Source organism: Tetranychus urticae, chromosome 3, assembly GCF_039701765.1.
Source record: "Tetranychus urticae isolate SD_2017Ah chromosome 3, NJAU_TeUrti_SD_1.0, whole genome shotgun sequence".
In the NCBI taxonomy this organism is placed as follows: Eukaryota; Metazoa; Arthropoda; class Arachnida; order Trombidiformes; family Tetranychidae; genus Tetranychus; species Tetranychus urticae.
Genome location: NC_142960.1, coordinates 18,704,137 through 18,717,529, shown reverse-complemented (window position 1 = coordinate 18,717,529; position 13,393 = coordinate 18,704,137). Strand labels below are relative to the sequence as shown.

At 34.5% G+C, this 13,393-nt stretch overlaps 5 protein-coding genes, 1 long non-coding RNA gene and 1 pseudogene across 8 annotated transcripts; 4 read left to right on the top strand and 3 right to left on the bottom strand.

Moving 5' to 3' along the window:
* Positions 1-139: 139 nt before the first annotated feature.
* Positions 140-3,692, bottom strand: LOC107363203 (uncharacterized). The gene is made up of 4 exons (XM_015930391.3): positions 2,933-3,692; positions 1,639-1,834; positions 825-953; positions 140-324 (listed from the first exon to the last, which is right to left on the bottom strand). The coding sequence occupies exons 1-4, from the start codon at positions 3,553-3,555 to the stop codon at positions 262-264; spliced, it is 1,011 nt and encodes a 336-aa protein (XP_015785877.1). The 5' UTR covers positions 3,556-3,692; the 3' UTR covers positions 140-261.
* LOC107363206 (uncharacterized) lies at positions 1,728-3,028 on the top strand. Its single transcript, XR_016200113.1, has 3 exons — positions 1,728-1,868; positions 2,198-2,325; positions 2,389-3,028. It is a non-coding gene; the product is annotated as an uncharacterized LOC107363206 (long non-coding RNA).
* A 598-nt stretch (positions 3,693-4,290) lies between the features above and the next one.
* On the top strand, positions 4,291-5,718 carry LOC107363204 (protein lifeguard 1 pseudogene; annotated as a pseudogene). The gene is made up of 2 exons (XR_016200110.1): positions 4,291-4,423; positions 4,707-5,718. The product of XR_016200110.1 is annotated as a protein lifeguard 1 pseudogene (transcript).
* Positions 5,715-6,975, top strand: holn1 (CD2 antigen cytoplasmic tail-binding protein 2 homolog holn1). The gene has a single exon (XM_015930511.3). It carries the CDS (start codon positions 6,036-6,038, stop codon positions 6,771-6,773), a length of 738 nt encoding a protein of 245 aa, XP_015785997.1. The 5' UTR covers positions 5,715-6,035; the 3' UTR covers positions 6,774-6,975.
* mre11 (double strand break repair nuclease mre11) lies at positions 6,923-9,008 on the bottom strand. Its single transcript, XM_015930510.3, has 2 exons — positions 8,870-9,008; positions 6,923-8,793 (listed from the first exon to the last, which is right to left on the bottom strand). Exons 1-2 carry the CDS (start codon positions 8,991-8,993, stop codon positions 7,049-7,051), a joined length of 1,869 nt encoding a protein of 622 aa, XP_015785996.1. The 5' UTR covers positions 8,994-9,008; the 3' UTR covers positions 6,923-7,048.
* Positions 9,009-9,269: 261 nt separating this feature from the next.
* LOC107363273 (uncharacterized) lies at positions 9,270-10,769 on the bottom strand. Its single transcript, XM_015930477.2, has one exon. The coding sequence runs from the start codon at positions 10,641-10,643 to the stop codon at positions 9,357-9,359; it is 1,287 nt and encodes a 428-aa protein (XP_015785963.1). The 5' UTR covers positions 10,644-10,769; the 3' UTR covers positions 9,270-9,356.
* Positions 10,770-10,937: 168 nt separating this feature from the next.
* On the top strand, positions 10,938-12,972 carry LOC107363274 (STAM-binding protein-like A). 2 transcript variants are annotated; one of them, XM_015930480.3, is made up of 3 exons: positions 10,938-11,000; positions 11,169-11,572; positions 11,657-12,972. In XM_015930480.3, exons 2-3 carry the CDS (start codon positions 11,201-11,203, stop codon positions 12,509-12,511), a joined length of 1,227 nt encoding a protein of 408 aa, XP_015785966.1. In that variant the 5' UTR covers positions 10,938-11,000; positions 11,169-11,200; the 3' UTR covers positions 12,512-12,972. The 2 variants fall into 2 exon arrangements, with proteins under 2 accessions (XP_015785966.1, XP_015785965.1); XM_015930479.3 differs by having other exon boundaries at positions 10,938-11,078.
* Positions 12,973-13,393: the final 421 nt, after the last annotated feature.

Below are 13,393 nucleotides of genomic sequence, written 5' to 3'. Positions count from 1 at the left end.
TAAAAGCTACTCCGGATCGACGTTAACTTACCTGAGAAACTAAAACAATCAGTACAAGGCAAATGGTGAAAGTGTACAGAGATACAGGCAAGTACGGCAAGCGCGTTCATCTCAACTCAACAATTTAGGTAAACAAAGATTATATCTATGTAATAGGTTGAGCTTTATTGTCCCCATTAATATTTAATCAATTGGTGGTTCGAGAGAGAAGGTTAACAATTATGGAAGAATAAATTGTAAAGGTTCAACTTCACACAGGGTTCAATGGTAGTAGTGACTGTAATGGTAGCCTTGCCTTGTAGGAGCGGATGATTTGAAGATTGCCTGTGTAAAGAAAAGGGGTAAAAAATGTTGAAAGGTTTAGGTTAAAATTAGTTAGTTAATATAAAACAATCAATAATAATCATGTTAGTAAATTGTAAGCGGAAACAAGTCTTTCAATAACATGTAATAATAATACTGAAAAAATTATGTTGACAAAATTATGATCCATCTTTATTTATATCATTAATTGCTATTCATCATCGTCGTTAGCTCATTCATTAAGTCAGTTTGTTAACCTAAAGAGCGATAAAATCCTTTCCATTTCAATGTTACATAAAACCAGAGATGGTAAGCTTACAACTCTTTGCAACCAAGAATTACCGATTGCATTAAAAGCGAAATTAAATCATAGACTAAAGCTTGATGGAAAAGGCGTTCAATAAATTTTGATTTATGTGAAATGAACAGCAGATGAATAAATATATATATGTAATCTTATTATATATTGTGTTAATTGATTCTCTGATGTTCACTTGATTTCAATATCTTCAGATGGATACCTTATCGATACTGCTTCTCAGATTATCCACTTCATGGCAAAGTTGTGAAGCCTTTCTCTGGATTGCTGATAATTCTTCCATGGAATCGGCATAACACCGATGAACTGAATCGTATCCTGTTTGTAAGTCCTTAATAGATAAAAAGAAGGAAAAAATAACAACAATTAGCAATGACAAAAAACAGCAATAGTCGGTTGAGAAAAAAATAAATCCAAAATAATCCGTTACATAAACTTTTAAGTTGCGGTCAATGGCTGTTTGAATGATCTTCATTTCTCGGAAATTGTTGAATTTGTCAATTGATTGAATCCTCTAGCACTTAAAATGCTAAATAAACTTATTAAAATTTCATAACTGAAAAAATTGAGCTTCATTTGCATGTTCATAAAACTAATTGTCATTCAAGCCTGATATTGTTTCAGGAAAAATAATTGTTTTCAAAACTAACAATCGGATACTTTTGGTACTATCAGATACTGTTGATCTACTTTTATGTAATTTGATTGAGGGTTCGTCTTAAAATTAAACTTTAAACATTTCAAATTAAAAAATTATTCAAATTAATTCATTTGATTTTATTATACTGAGTCCATGGGCTTAAGCAAGCTTAATATAATTAGAAGTTCCGATTAAATTGAACTATTAATAAGGGATACAAATTAAGAGCTCTACCGAGTTAGAGCATAATGTAACATTGTCAATTTTACATGTGTTTACGTTTTTACTGGACACAAGATAAGCTTGATTGTTTATTTGGATTATTCAGTTCTTCCGATAATTAAACAAATGTAAGGTGCTTTTGGTGTTAACTTACTTGAATTTGCCTTTGTTGTTTTTTCAAAGCTGTTTGAAGCTCTTTTGTATATCGTTCTTGTTCGTCAATTGTCATCAATAGATCAGTAACTTCCATGTTTAACTTGTTTTTCACAGTAACTGCTTCCGATTTGATTCGACTTTCCGTTTCAATTAACACCGTATTCAATCGATCCACTTCACTCTGGAGTTCACGGCTTTTCATTTCATTTTGGCGTTCAAATAATTAAGGTAAGGTCAATTAATTAATTAACTAATTAACTGGTATGAATTAATGTAATTTTAAAAATAGCATCATGTTAAGTCAACTGTTAAAAGTGTAAACAAAATCACATCTCGTCTTGATTTAATATCTATGCTTACATGCATTCCTCTTATTTGAGCTGCTAAATCTTCCTCTGCAAACTCAAATTATACTGAAATGATCAAGAAACAATTGATGATGATATAAGATTAGATTATTTAAAAAAGATTTTATTCATTTCTCTCGGAATATACTGTTAACTCAATTTGTTACTAATCTTTCTTTTTTACTCTGTTCTGTTCTTGAAAAAATTTAGATCATTTTAATTGTAAATTTTGGATGGAACCCAAATTTTGGATTTAGGAACAAGGTCATCTTAATCCTTTGCCATCTTTACATTTCAATTATCTCGGTTAATCTGGGCATTGTATTCCTCATCAATCGGTATGTTAAAACGAGCACAAAAGTATGAAATGATACTAATTGAAAATTTTTCATTTATTACAGACGGAATTTACAAATCTTGATCAAGTCTTCCTGATTTAATGCTTACTACGGTCTGAGTTAATTGAAGAGATTGTACCAAGGGAATTTGAATCATCACTATCAGTTATTAGATTGTGCTAGAAATTAAGCGTTACTGAGTCCAATTAAGAAGTATAGGTTAACCGGCGAAGAGCCAAGAGAGCTTTGATTAAGTATATTGAAATGAACACAGAGAAATTATTAATAGCTAATATAAAATACGTTTTGAGACAATTAATTGATAGAATTTTATTTTTCAAGTTAATCAGTTGAAACAGAAGTATGACACATTTAGTATCAATGGATCGTGAATCATCTAGCTTAAATATAAGTTTGCAAATTGGAGGTTAACATTGTTCAATATTTTGAAGCAAGCAATAGAATGATCATTTTGAAGAGGTTATGAGTCTTAAAAGCAGTGAAACCAGCAAATCAACTAGTGTTAAATTGTTGAATAGTCACAATGGTAGTAGTAGTTAAGATTTGATTGTAACGAGAAACTGATTGATCAGAGATGTTAACTTACCATCGGTCCATCCATAAAGCTTGATTTGCGGCATCAACTGAATCAAAGTTGGGTTTAGGTGAAGTGATATTATGATGAGAGGTGTGAGGTGGTGGTGTCATTGGGGAAAAAGGTGGTAAAGTGTAATCATCAGTTGAGTAGTAAGCACTTTCAGGTCGACGTCGAGATCGAGCCCGTCGTGATCGTGACTCTTCAAGACTACTCTCCATGGCATTAAGGTGTTTAATTGATTGGTAAGCATGGAAGGAAGATGATTTCCTTAATTCAGAAGAACCGAATGAAGTCAAACCAACATGAGGAGTTGGTGATACTCGATTAGCCCCAAATTCAGCATCCAAAGAGTCAAAGGCACCAGCTCGTCTATTGAAACGACTTGAATCACCAGGTAAAGGCGATGATGATGGAGGAGGTGCAGAGTGGCCCCCTTGACCAGACATTGATGATAAACCTAAATCTGGTCTATCGGATCGATAACTTGTCTTGGCCATTGATTCGTTATATTTTCGTTCGATATCATCCAATGCTGATGAATAAAGGGAATTACCATAACGATAATTGTCATTATAAATTGAGGTATAAGGTCGTTTCCAGGCTTTTGGAGCGGAAAACTGTCGTGGGGCCATTATATGTCTTTAATGTGTGTTGCCGGTGTTTTTCAATGGATACAATCACATTCACAAATTAATCTGGAAACGTGTAAGTCTCTGTTTTTTTAGCCACTACTAATGGTAGTGACTTGATGTTAGACAGAGTTGATTCAATTTAAAATGAATTAAAAATTATCAAACATCAACAATTAAAACTATTCGATGATTGTCATTGTCTCACTCTCTGTTTTTTTTTGTTGTTGTTACTCTTTCACTTTTTTAGCTCTGTCGTATTCCCTTTCATTGGATTTGATGACGATGAAATGCTTATGTTAAAGGATGATCATGATGTTGGCAATGATGATACTACGAATCAAAATGATGCTGAGAAACTAATTTTGGTCACCTTGAGAGGAAACACACTAAACTAGATCTTCCTTTCCCTTAAATTTCCTCTGCAACTTTTTGATACCTTGAACGCCTTTCTTGGAACCCTTTTCATGAAATCTTTCTTTTCACTAATTCTTCTGTCTTGCTCAGCCTTATTCATCAAGTTATCTCTTGGCTTGATCGTGTTCTTATTCCTTTCATCATCATCTTCATTAGAATCAACATTTAGTTTCTCAATCTTAATCTTCCCTCTTTTTGTGTATCTTTTAGCTTCATCTGGTTTGCTCTTAGCACTCAGGTTCACCCTCAAGGGCAAAGGCTTGTCTATTTGCCAAATCAAAATGAACTACTCCATAATTGTAACTGATTGTTGTCACCTTTGTTGGAACCATAACATTAGTCAAACAAATATTATTGTCAGATATTAACCAGTTAATAATCATGATTAATACAGTTCTATGGATGCAGCTTGGTAAACACTTCCTATGTAAACTTGGCGATTACTTACCCTTAAGTATGTAAACATTACTGTTGTTATTGTGGTAAGAGTGGGATTTTACGGACTAAGGAGGGACATGGGACATTTGAATCAAGATTTGATAGGTTAATCTTTTAAAATTAAGCTAAGATTTAAAATGATGATTGAACTAATTGTTATTTAATACAAAAGCCCACTATTGCAGCAAATCCATATAAACTGAAAGAAGAGAAGTCAATGGGAAAAGATACGGATTCTGCATTTTCCCCCCACACTATTTATTCTGATTAACTGTGCTTGCTTCTTATTTATTGTCTAGGTTAACCCATAAAACACTCTGAAATGAATACTAATTTTAATGGCCCCATGGAAGCTGGTATTCAGCAACCAAACGTGGATCAATTTAATGCTTTCTCCGACAAATCAGTCCGACTTACTTTCATTCGCAAGGTTTACGGAATATTAAGCATACAATTAACTATTACCATGGCTTTTGTTATTGGATTCACATTATCTGATGAAGTTAAAGGCTTTGCTGTGAGAAACTCATGGATGCTCTTTGTGGCCCTTGGCTTTTCTCTAGTCTCATTGATTACACTGGCCTGCTGTGGAGTTCATCGAACATATCCGTCTAATTTAATATGTCTCGGTATATTTACATTGGCTGAATCGGTTACAATTGGTTTCTCCACAGTTTTCAAAAATGCAGAAATCGTATTATATGCCGTGATAATAACCGCTGTGATTGTTATATCGCTAACGCTATTTGCTTTCCAAACGAAAGTCGATTTCACAGTGTTTAATGGTATCCTATTCGTCTGTCTCTTGGTATTAATGTTATTCGGTATTCTATTGATATTCATCAGGGGTAAAACTATGATGCTTATTTACTCGGCGCTCGGAGCTCTTCTATTCTCTGCATATTTGGTTGTTGATACGCAAATGATTGTTGGAGGAAATCACAGAAACCAATTCTCTCCTGAGGATTATATTCTTGCTGCTATCACTCTCTATATTGATATCATTAATATATTCATTTATGTTTTACAACTTCTTGATGTGTTATCTAAAGATTAAAAGGATAATCACCCGAATTCGCTGTAAATTCCTATGCAGCTTGCACTGGTTACCTTCTCTGGATCACTCTAAATTATCGTCCAACTCAATGAATGACATAATGAATGTAACCGGTTTCTTTTATAAATTTAAATTATGTCTACTGATTGATCTCATTGAGTAAAGAGCATTTCTGATAAAAAGCAAGCAAACTTAAATGAATTCAAAAATAATCACCTGTTTGTCTTTTCATTATCAATCATGCAATTGATTTTTAGGCATTACCTCAGTCCGTAAAACCTTATTCTTTTCTGTCTCTTAATTATAAGGGAAGATTAAATATCCTCAATGTTTAATAATCTCTGACAATTAAGTGAGTCATTTCGAAAGAACCGCCGAAATGAATATAAACATATGTTATTACCAAGGCAAGGAACAATCGCTCAAAAACCAAAATAATCATTGAGTTTATAAAAACTGTGTTTGAACTGCTAATTGTTTGACAAGACAAATTTATCTGTTTAGTTTGTTTGTGTTTTGGATTTAAATTGTTCTACTTGTTCTGTTCTGTTCGTTTTGTGAAAAATTATTTATGGCGAGTGAAAAACGGATCCGATTTGCAGACACAGTTGAAGAAGAATATCAGAATGTCTCTGGTACATTACCTTTCGGTAAAAAATTTAAACATACATTGGACAGTGATGAAGAGGATGATGAAGCGAATTGCGATAAGTATAATTGTTTAGGCCCAGAAGGATTTGTTGGAGAAGAAGAGGGGATTGATAGGATTGAGGGCGAAATCAAATTCACAGCGTTCAATATGAAAGAAGAGCTGGAAGAAGGTCACTTCGATAAAGATGGAACTTACATTTTCAAAAAAGACAAAGACGAAGTAAAAGACTTTTGGGTTCAAAATATCGACAGCTGTGCAATCGCAGATACATCAAAGATCACCAAAGAAGATGACACTTCGGATGTAGAACTTGTTAACACTACAGTTATTTACGAGAAATTGTTGGACTTGATGGAAAGTAATGAAACTGTCAAAAGGGCAATCCAAAGATTAGGAGCCGACCTTAAAGAACTGAGAACCAGGAATAGGAAAGAGAAAAGTCCAGCATTAGCCGAACAAATAAAGAGTAAGAGCAAAAAGTTAGAAGAACTTACAGAATTAGCTGATCAAATGGTTATTGGTCAAAATGCTGATGCCGATAATGACAAGATTCCAGATAAAGATAAGAGAACAATTTACGAATTTAAGTACGAAGAAATTGAAGCTATAATTAAAGAAAGGAAAAAGCCGGTTGACATGTTTGGAGATGACGATTAATATCCGACATCAGTCCATAATAATTTGTCTCATTTGTACTTTTCCTTTTCATCCATTTGTATCAATATACAATATTTCATGCATGTTTCTATTTTGTAAAGTTAATTACATTATTTATAAAAAAACAATTTGAGAAAAAAATCAGAAAATCGATGAAATAAATTTCAATTTAATTAAAAAATTATAAATTTATATAAAGTAATTTGAATGAAAAATAACTTTGATTAGATTATTATGGATAGATCAGATTGATCAATAAGCTCAAGAAATTAATTTCAACGTCTCTTAACACTAATTAAACTATCAAGAGTTCCTTGAGTAGACTGGGTTGCATTACGACCTCGTCCTCGTCCAGCACCACGTCCTCGACCACGACCTCTTGCACGGCTGGTACTGACTTGAGATGAAGTAGGCGGTGATTTTCCTACAGTGGGGCCAGTACTGAAATCATCGTCTGACATATTATCATCAATGGTCATATCTTGATCTCCGTTTGATTGAGATGCTTGTGTAAAGAGATGCTTAAGTTCCTTCAAAACTCGAGCTTCGTCTCTCATGTACTTATCCTTTGCGTCTTTGATAGCCTTTTCGATTTCTTCTTTATTCTCAGAATAAATAGCACTTTCGTTTGTAACCATATCGTGTATCTTAATCCGGAAAAAATCAACTGCTTGAGCTAATCTGTCAGTTGTTTGTTCTTTCTCGACAATTTCTTTGATTGCTTCAACCATAATTTTTTCAGAGAGAAGTGTTAACTTATTACGCTCATCCGTATTAGCAAAATATTCATAGATCACATCATCAATATTACATCTTGAGGCAACACTGAATTCCATTAGTTCATCCAGTTCCCCACGATCAAAACTCTCGGAGTCTTTCGAATTAGATCTATTTCGTTTACATTTAAACATTACCAAGTCCTTAGGGTTAGCAACTTTACCAATAAAACGATGACCGAAAAGACCTGGATTAAGGTGGTGGTAGTCAGTGGAATATTCAGCACGAATCCTTATTAACGGTTCTTTAGGTTCCCTTGGATCACCAGAATGCTCAACGGCAGCCATATTGATTACATCTTGAATTTTGTCAGCTATAAATTCAAAAATCACTTGGTTCAATTCATCATCATCACGATCACCACGGTTACTGAGAAGATTGTCGATATTGATGTCTTCACAAATTAAACGTCTAGTCGTTTTAAGAGGAATTGGCTCCATCAGGAAGCTATTGGTATCATTTTCAGCATCATAATAAATGTGAACTAATCCTACATGTTTAGGAGCTGACTCACCAGGACATAAAGATGTGGCAACAGTGCTACCAGGTTGATAGACATAAAATTGATTCTCTTCGTTAAAAGTCATTTCAGTAAAAGATTCGTGTTCATGTCCCCAAACAACAAGATCGGGTAAATTTCCAAGAAACTTTTCAGGTAAATATTTAGTTCCATGAGCAACCCTATTCTGATGAACAACAAAGATTTTGAACCACCGCTCTGAATTACCCTCAGGAGGTATAAAATCAACTCGTTCTTGTAAAAATAAACGATGAAGTCTTTCTTCTGGAACTGCACCGAGGCCATATAGAGCAATTTTATTTTCCTCCTTTTCCAAAAGCAATGGTTGCACATCAATTTTTTCAATATTGACATATTTTCCAAAAAAATTCACTAAACCCATTGCACTAAGAGTATCCAAAGAACAAAGAGGTTCTTTCCCAACAGGATCGTCATGATTCCCATGAATAGAAAAAACAGGTAAACAGATCTTTAAATTTTCATCTTCATAATTAACAACAGGAAAATAACTATGATTAAAATTTACTTCTTGGTCACTGACAACATTGATAGGAATATCTTTAGAGCCTAAACAGTATTTTCTGAGTAGCTCGACACACCGGGTCATAGCTTTAGACGATGGTTTATTTTCATGAAATAAGTCTCCGCCGAGCAAAACGAAGTCAACATCCTTTGCTCGAGCAATTTGCAGTACTTCTTCGAACGTTGTGTAAGTATCATCACCTTTGGAATAACATAGATTAAGACGATTAAAAAGAAATTAAGTAAAAGGAAAAGTGGACAATGAAAGAATATTTACCTCGAAGGACATCTTTTTCAGCATAACCCAAATGTATATCACTAGCAACCAGAATAGTGAACTTTGATTCTGGTAGTAGATCTTGACTAGCCAAAGTTGGTAAAGATGATGGTTGAGTAGACATTTTATTTTGAATTGAGATGAATCAACAATAAGCAACACAATAAGAAAACGATGAAATTAAAAAATTGTAAACCAGCTGAGCGCGCGCAAATCTTAAGGGTCCGTCTCCTAACGAGTTGAGTTGCATCATCAAAAAAGTGAAACTACCGATCAAGAAATAATACATCTTCTCTTTCTTTACTCTTTCTACTCTTTATATCTTGCAAGATTCAGTTTTCAAAGTTTTCAGAAAAATTCATCAAAATTTAAAATAAATTTAATATTATACTTTTTGCAATTAAAGATTGTTGAAATATTTTTAATTTTTTAGATTAATACAATATTTAATAAGATAGTAATAATAAGATAGTTAGGTCAATAAAATTTATTGCCATTGATATCCGTTGACAGGAGGATATCCTCGCTTTAAATACATCGGCGGTCCTTGTTGTTGCTGATGTTGCTGGTAGGGTGGACCTTGAGGTGGCCCTTGCGGTGGGCCTTGTGGTGGACCTTGTGGTGGACCTTGCGGTGGACCTTGCGGTGGACCTTGCGGTGGGCCTTGTGGTGGACCTTGTGGTGGGCCTTGGGGTGGACCTTGCTGAAGACCTTGAGGGGGACCTTGCAGATGTCCTTGTGGAGGGCCGAGTGGTGGGCCTAGTGGTGGGCCAAGGGGTGGTCCAAGTGGTGGTCCGAGTGGTGGACCTAATGGAGGACCTTGAGATGGACCCTGCGATGACCCTTGCGATGATCCTTGCGGTGGGCCTAACGGTGGACCTAACGGTGGACCAAGAGGTGGCCCTTGTGGAGGACCTTGAGGTGGACCTAGCGGTGGACCTTGTTGCTGTTGATAATGCTGATGCTGTTGATGTTGCTGCGGCTGCTGATGCTGATGTTGTCGATCTTGGCCAAAAATATCACCAGGTCCTCTAGGAGGTCCTAGAGGTTGTTGATGCGGCTGTTGATGCTGTTGGTGTTGCTGCGGCTGTTGATGCTGTTGATGTTGCTGAGGCTGCTGATGTTGTTGAGACTGTTGTTGCTGCTGAGACTGTTGTTGTCGATCTTGGCCAAAAATATCACCAGCACCTCTAGGAGGTCCTAAAGGTTGATTTGAAAAATCAGATGATGAACCAGGAGGAGGAGGACCTTGTGGCATAGGAGGACAAATTTGGAAACTTGAAGGCCCAGTAAGACTGGCAGCTTTTTTATTGAAACCAGTGGATAAATGTTGCACCGACGGTTGGATGGTCGCAGGCTGCTCTGTTGATTGATTTACCGTTTGGGTCTCTCCATTTACGACTTGAGGTTCAGCATTTTGCTTTTTAGAATTGTTGCTTGCCACCGGCTCTTCTTTGATAAAAACCGTCATACGAAGTGTATTGATTGTAGCATGACTGCAACATTGGATAACGAAATTCAAGTCAGCGTCATCAGTTATTGTGATTAAATCACCATCCCAGTCTTTAAACTTTACTAAAACATCATCTTTAGGCCCCAATTTTCCTTTGAACAGCCGTTCCATCATGATTATTAACTCATCGTAAGTGATATCCTCGTTGTTAAGAGGTACTAAACGATAATCATCAGCTAAGTTAACCTTTAATATTAATTTATCAAAGACGCCTTTTGATGTTGGAGCAGCTCCAGGTTCGGAAACACTACTACTGGTCATTGTTTTAAATCGGCAACCAAGAAGACAGCAAAGTAAGAATGAATAATTGATTAGAAATTTCAATCAAGAAACAAAATTATATAATGAACAATTAAAACTGATAAATAGGCAATCTAATCGACTTCCGCTGAATCATTGGCATTGATTCATTGCCATGTTGTCAAAAAATCTAAAACTACCGATACTATTTTGTTGTATCAAATCCGTATCGAATATCGCTGAAGAGGTTGCCATCTATCGGATAAGGAGAAAAATCATCTGACAGCTGTCACAGCTGTAAAATTATTTACAGTCGATTCTGACTTTACAGTAATTAATGTATTGGTTTCAATTTCCTTTGGTGTTATTGATCTAATCGTGAGTAATTCCGATGTGCTGTATTAACTTGGCCTCAAAGTATATAGTTCCAAGATTTAATCTTTTATGATACTTTGTGTACGTTTAAAGCTAACTAATCGTAGACATCTAACAGTAGTAGCTCGTCTAATTGTTAATTTTTTATGTTTTTTTCTTGTGCTCTTCTAGTTGGCAGTTAATCTATTTATACAACTCACATAATGGCCAGCTCTTCTCTTGACCCTCGTCACCCTGATGTTCGTCTTAAAGCCTTAAATGATCTCAGTGGGAAAGTCTCTATTGATCGTAGTTTCCAAATACGGTTATATTTCAACTCTGGAAATGAAATGCTTCGGATGGGAAGGCTTTTCTTAAAGGAACGTAATTACGAAAAAGTATATATTTTGTACATGAGATATGTGACTTTATTTCTTGAAAAAATTCGAGAACATCCACAGTATAAAGAAGCTGATCCAGCTCAAAAAAGTGCAGTAATTAAAACTTGCAAAGATATTTTCCCCGTTCTCGAAGATTTGAAGAATAAACTTAAAAGCAAATATGAAGAAGAATACCTTGCTGTTCTCGAAAAAAGGGTAAGTCGAGTTATTTTTCATTATATTCTGGTGCTTTTTACTACAATGCATTCTTATATTTATGTTCGCTTTATCTAATTAAAGGAGCAACAAAAGAAAGAAGAGGAAGAAGCTGAAGCTCGCCGGTCTGAAGGAAAACGGCTGGAATTCCAAAAATCATTAGAAGATCGGTTAGCTGAAAAGATACAATCCAAATTGTCTGAAATGGAAGAGAGACAATCTCCTAAAGATACTGATAAATCAAACCCAATGTCATTAAGGGTTTCCTCGTCACCAACTGCAACGCCAGCCACCACACCCGTAGAAAGAAATAGTCAATTTTCTCTGCCAGAATCTTTTAATGAACCAGGCATTCCAATGGTTGATCGTTCCAATAAACCTCATGGTCTATTTTCATTGGAAAGAAATGAAGGGTTCAAGAAAATAATTGTTCCAGGAGCATTAACTTTGAGATTTTTGGAGCTTGCAAAATCTAATACTGAAAGAAATATTGAAACCTGTGGTATTCTTGCTGGTAGAATCACTTCGAATAATTTCACCATAACTCATGTATTAATACCACCTCAAAGGGGAACCAGTGACTCATGTTTAACCGAAGATGAAGAGAAATTATTTCTTTATCAAGATGAACATGATCTAATAACCCTAGGCTGGATCCATACACACCCATCTCAAAGCTCTTTCATGTCATCAATCGATCTACATACCCACTGTTCATACCAATTAATGTTGCCTGAAGCAATAGCAATAGTATGTGCACCTAAATTTGGTGAAGTTGGTGTTTTTTCATTGACCAATGATTATGGAGTTGATTTCATTGCCCAGTGTAAAACTACTGGTTTTCATCCACACCCAACTTCACCACCAATTTATGAAGAAAGTAAACATGTTATTTTTGAAGACAAAGCGGCAGTTAAGATTGTTGACCTACGATATTAATGAATTGATGATTAATTGAATATAAAATTTCTTTATAATCATAATATTCCTATAAATTGGCTTGCTAATGAGCTTTATGGATACATGGAACATGATTACTATCATGATTAATCTCTATTTTAATCTTTTGTTGTTTTTTTTGTTACATCAGTCAAATGAATTATAATGCTCTTGCAAATGAAATTTTATCCTTTAATTTCGAACATGATAAATCAAAATATCTTGATTATTTTATTAAACCTAGTCTTGTGTAACTTCAAATTTGAAATTAAGGGAAATATTTCTCTAATCAAATGATTATTTAATTGTGAGCATCTTTGTAAAAATCTTTATTTAAATGAAGTTTATCCAATGTTTCTTATGCAAATGATTTAACTTGTTTATCCAAGTCAACAATTTATCTGATAATAATCTCTAAGATCCCATGAAAATGTATGAAAATAAATTTTATTCAAACAATTCTTGGCTCGTTTTGTTAATTAACCAACCTATCATTAAAAAGATTGGTATCAAAAAACGTTAATCAAGCTTCTTCAATAAGTTTACTAATGAAATCAACAAACCGAAGACAATTAGTAAACTGAGTAACAAAATTTACAATTAAATTAGATGAGCATCATCAGGTTAAACAATCAATTAGAATCAACGAAGTGAAACTAATCCAAATTTAAACTGAATTTTCGACATTCTATCCGATCCTTAATTTGAACATAAATAAACACGTTAAAATGACACACAATAACCAATTTTCTTGTTTGAAAATCACATTAAACTGAGCAGAAACAAAAGCGAGTAAAATGAAGATTAATGATAATGAGGAAAACTGAACCAGTCAAGAATTGGAATTTTTGATTCTGTAATTAAAAGACTTTGCCTGTTCAA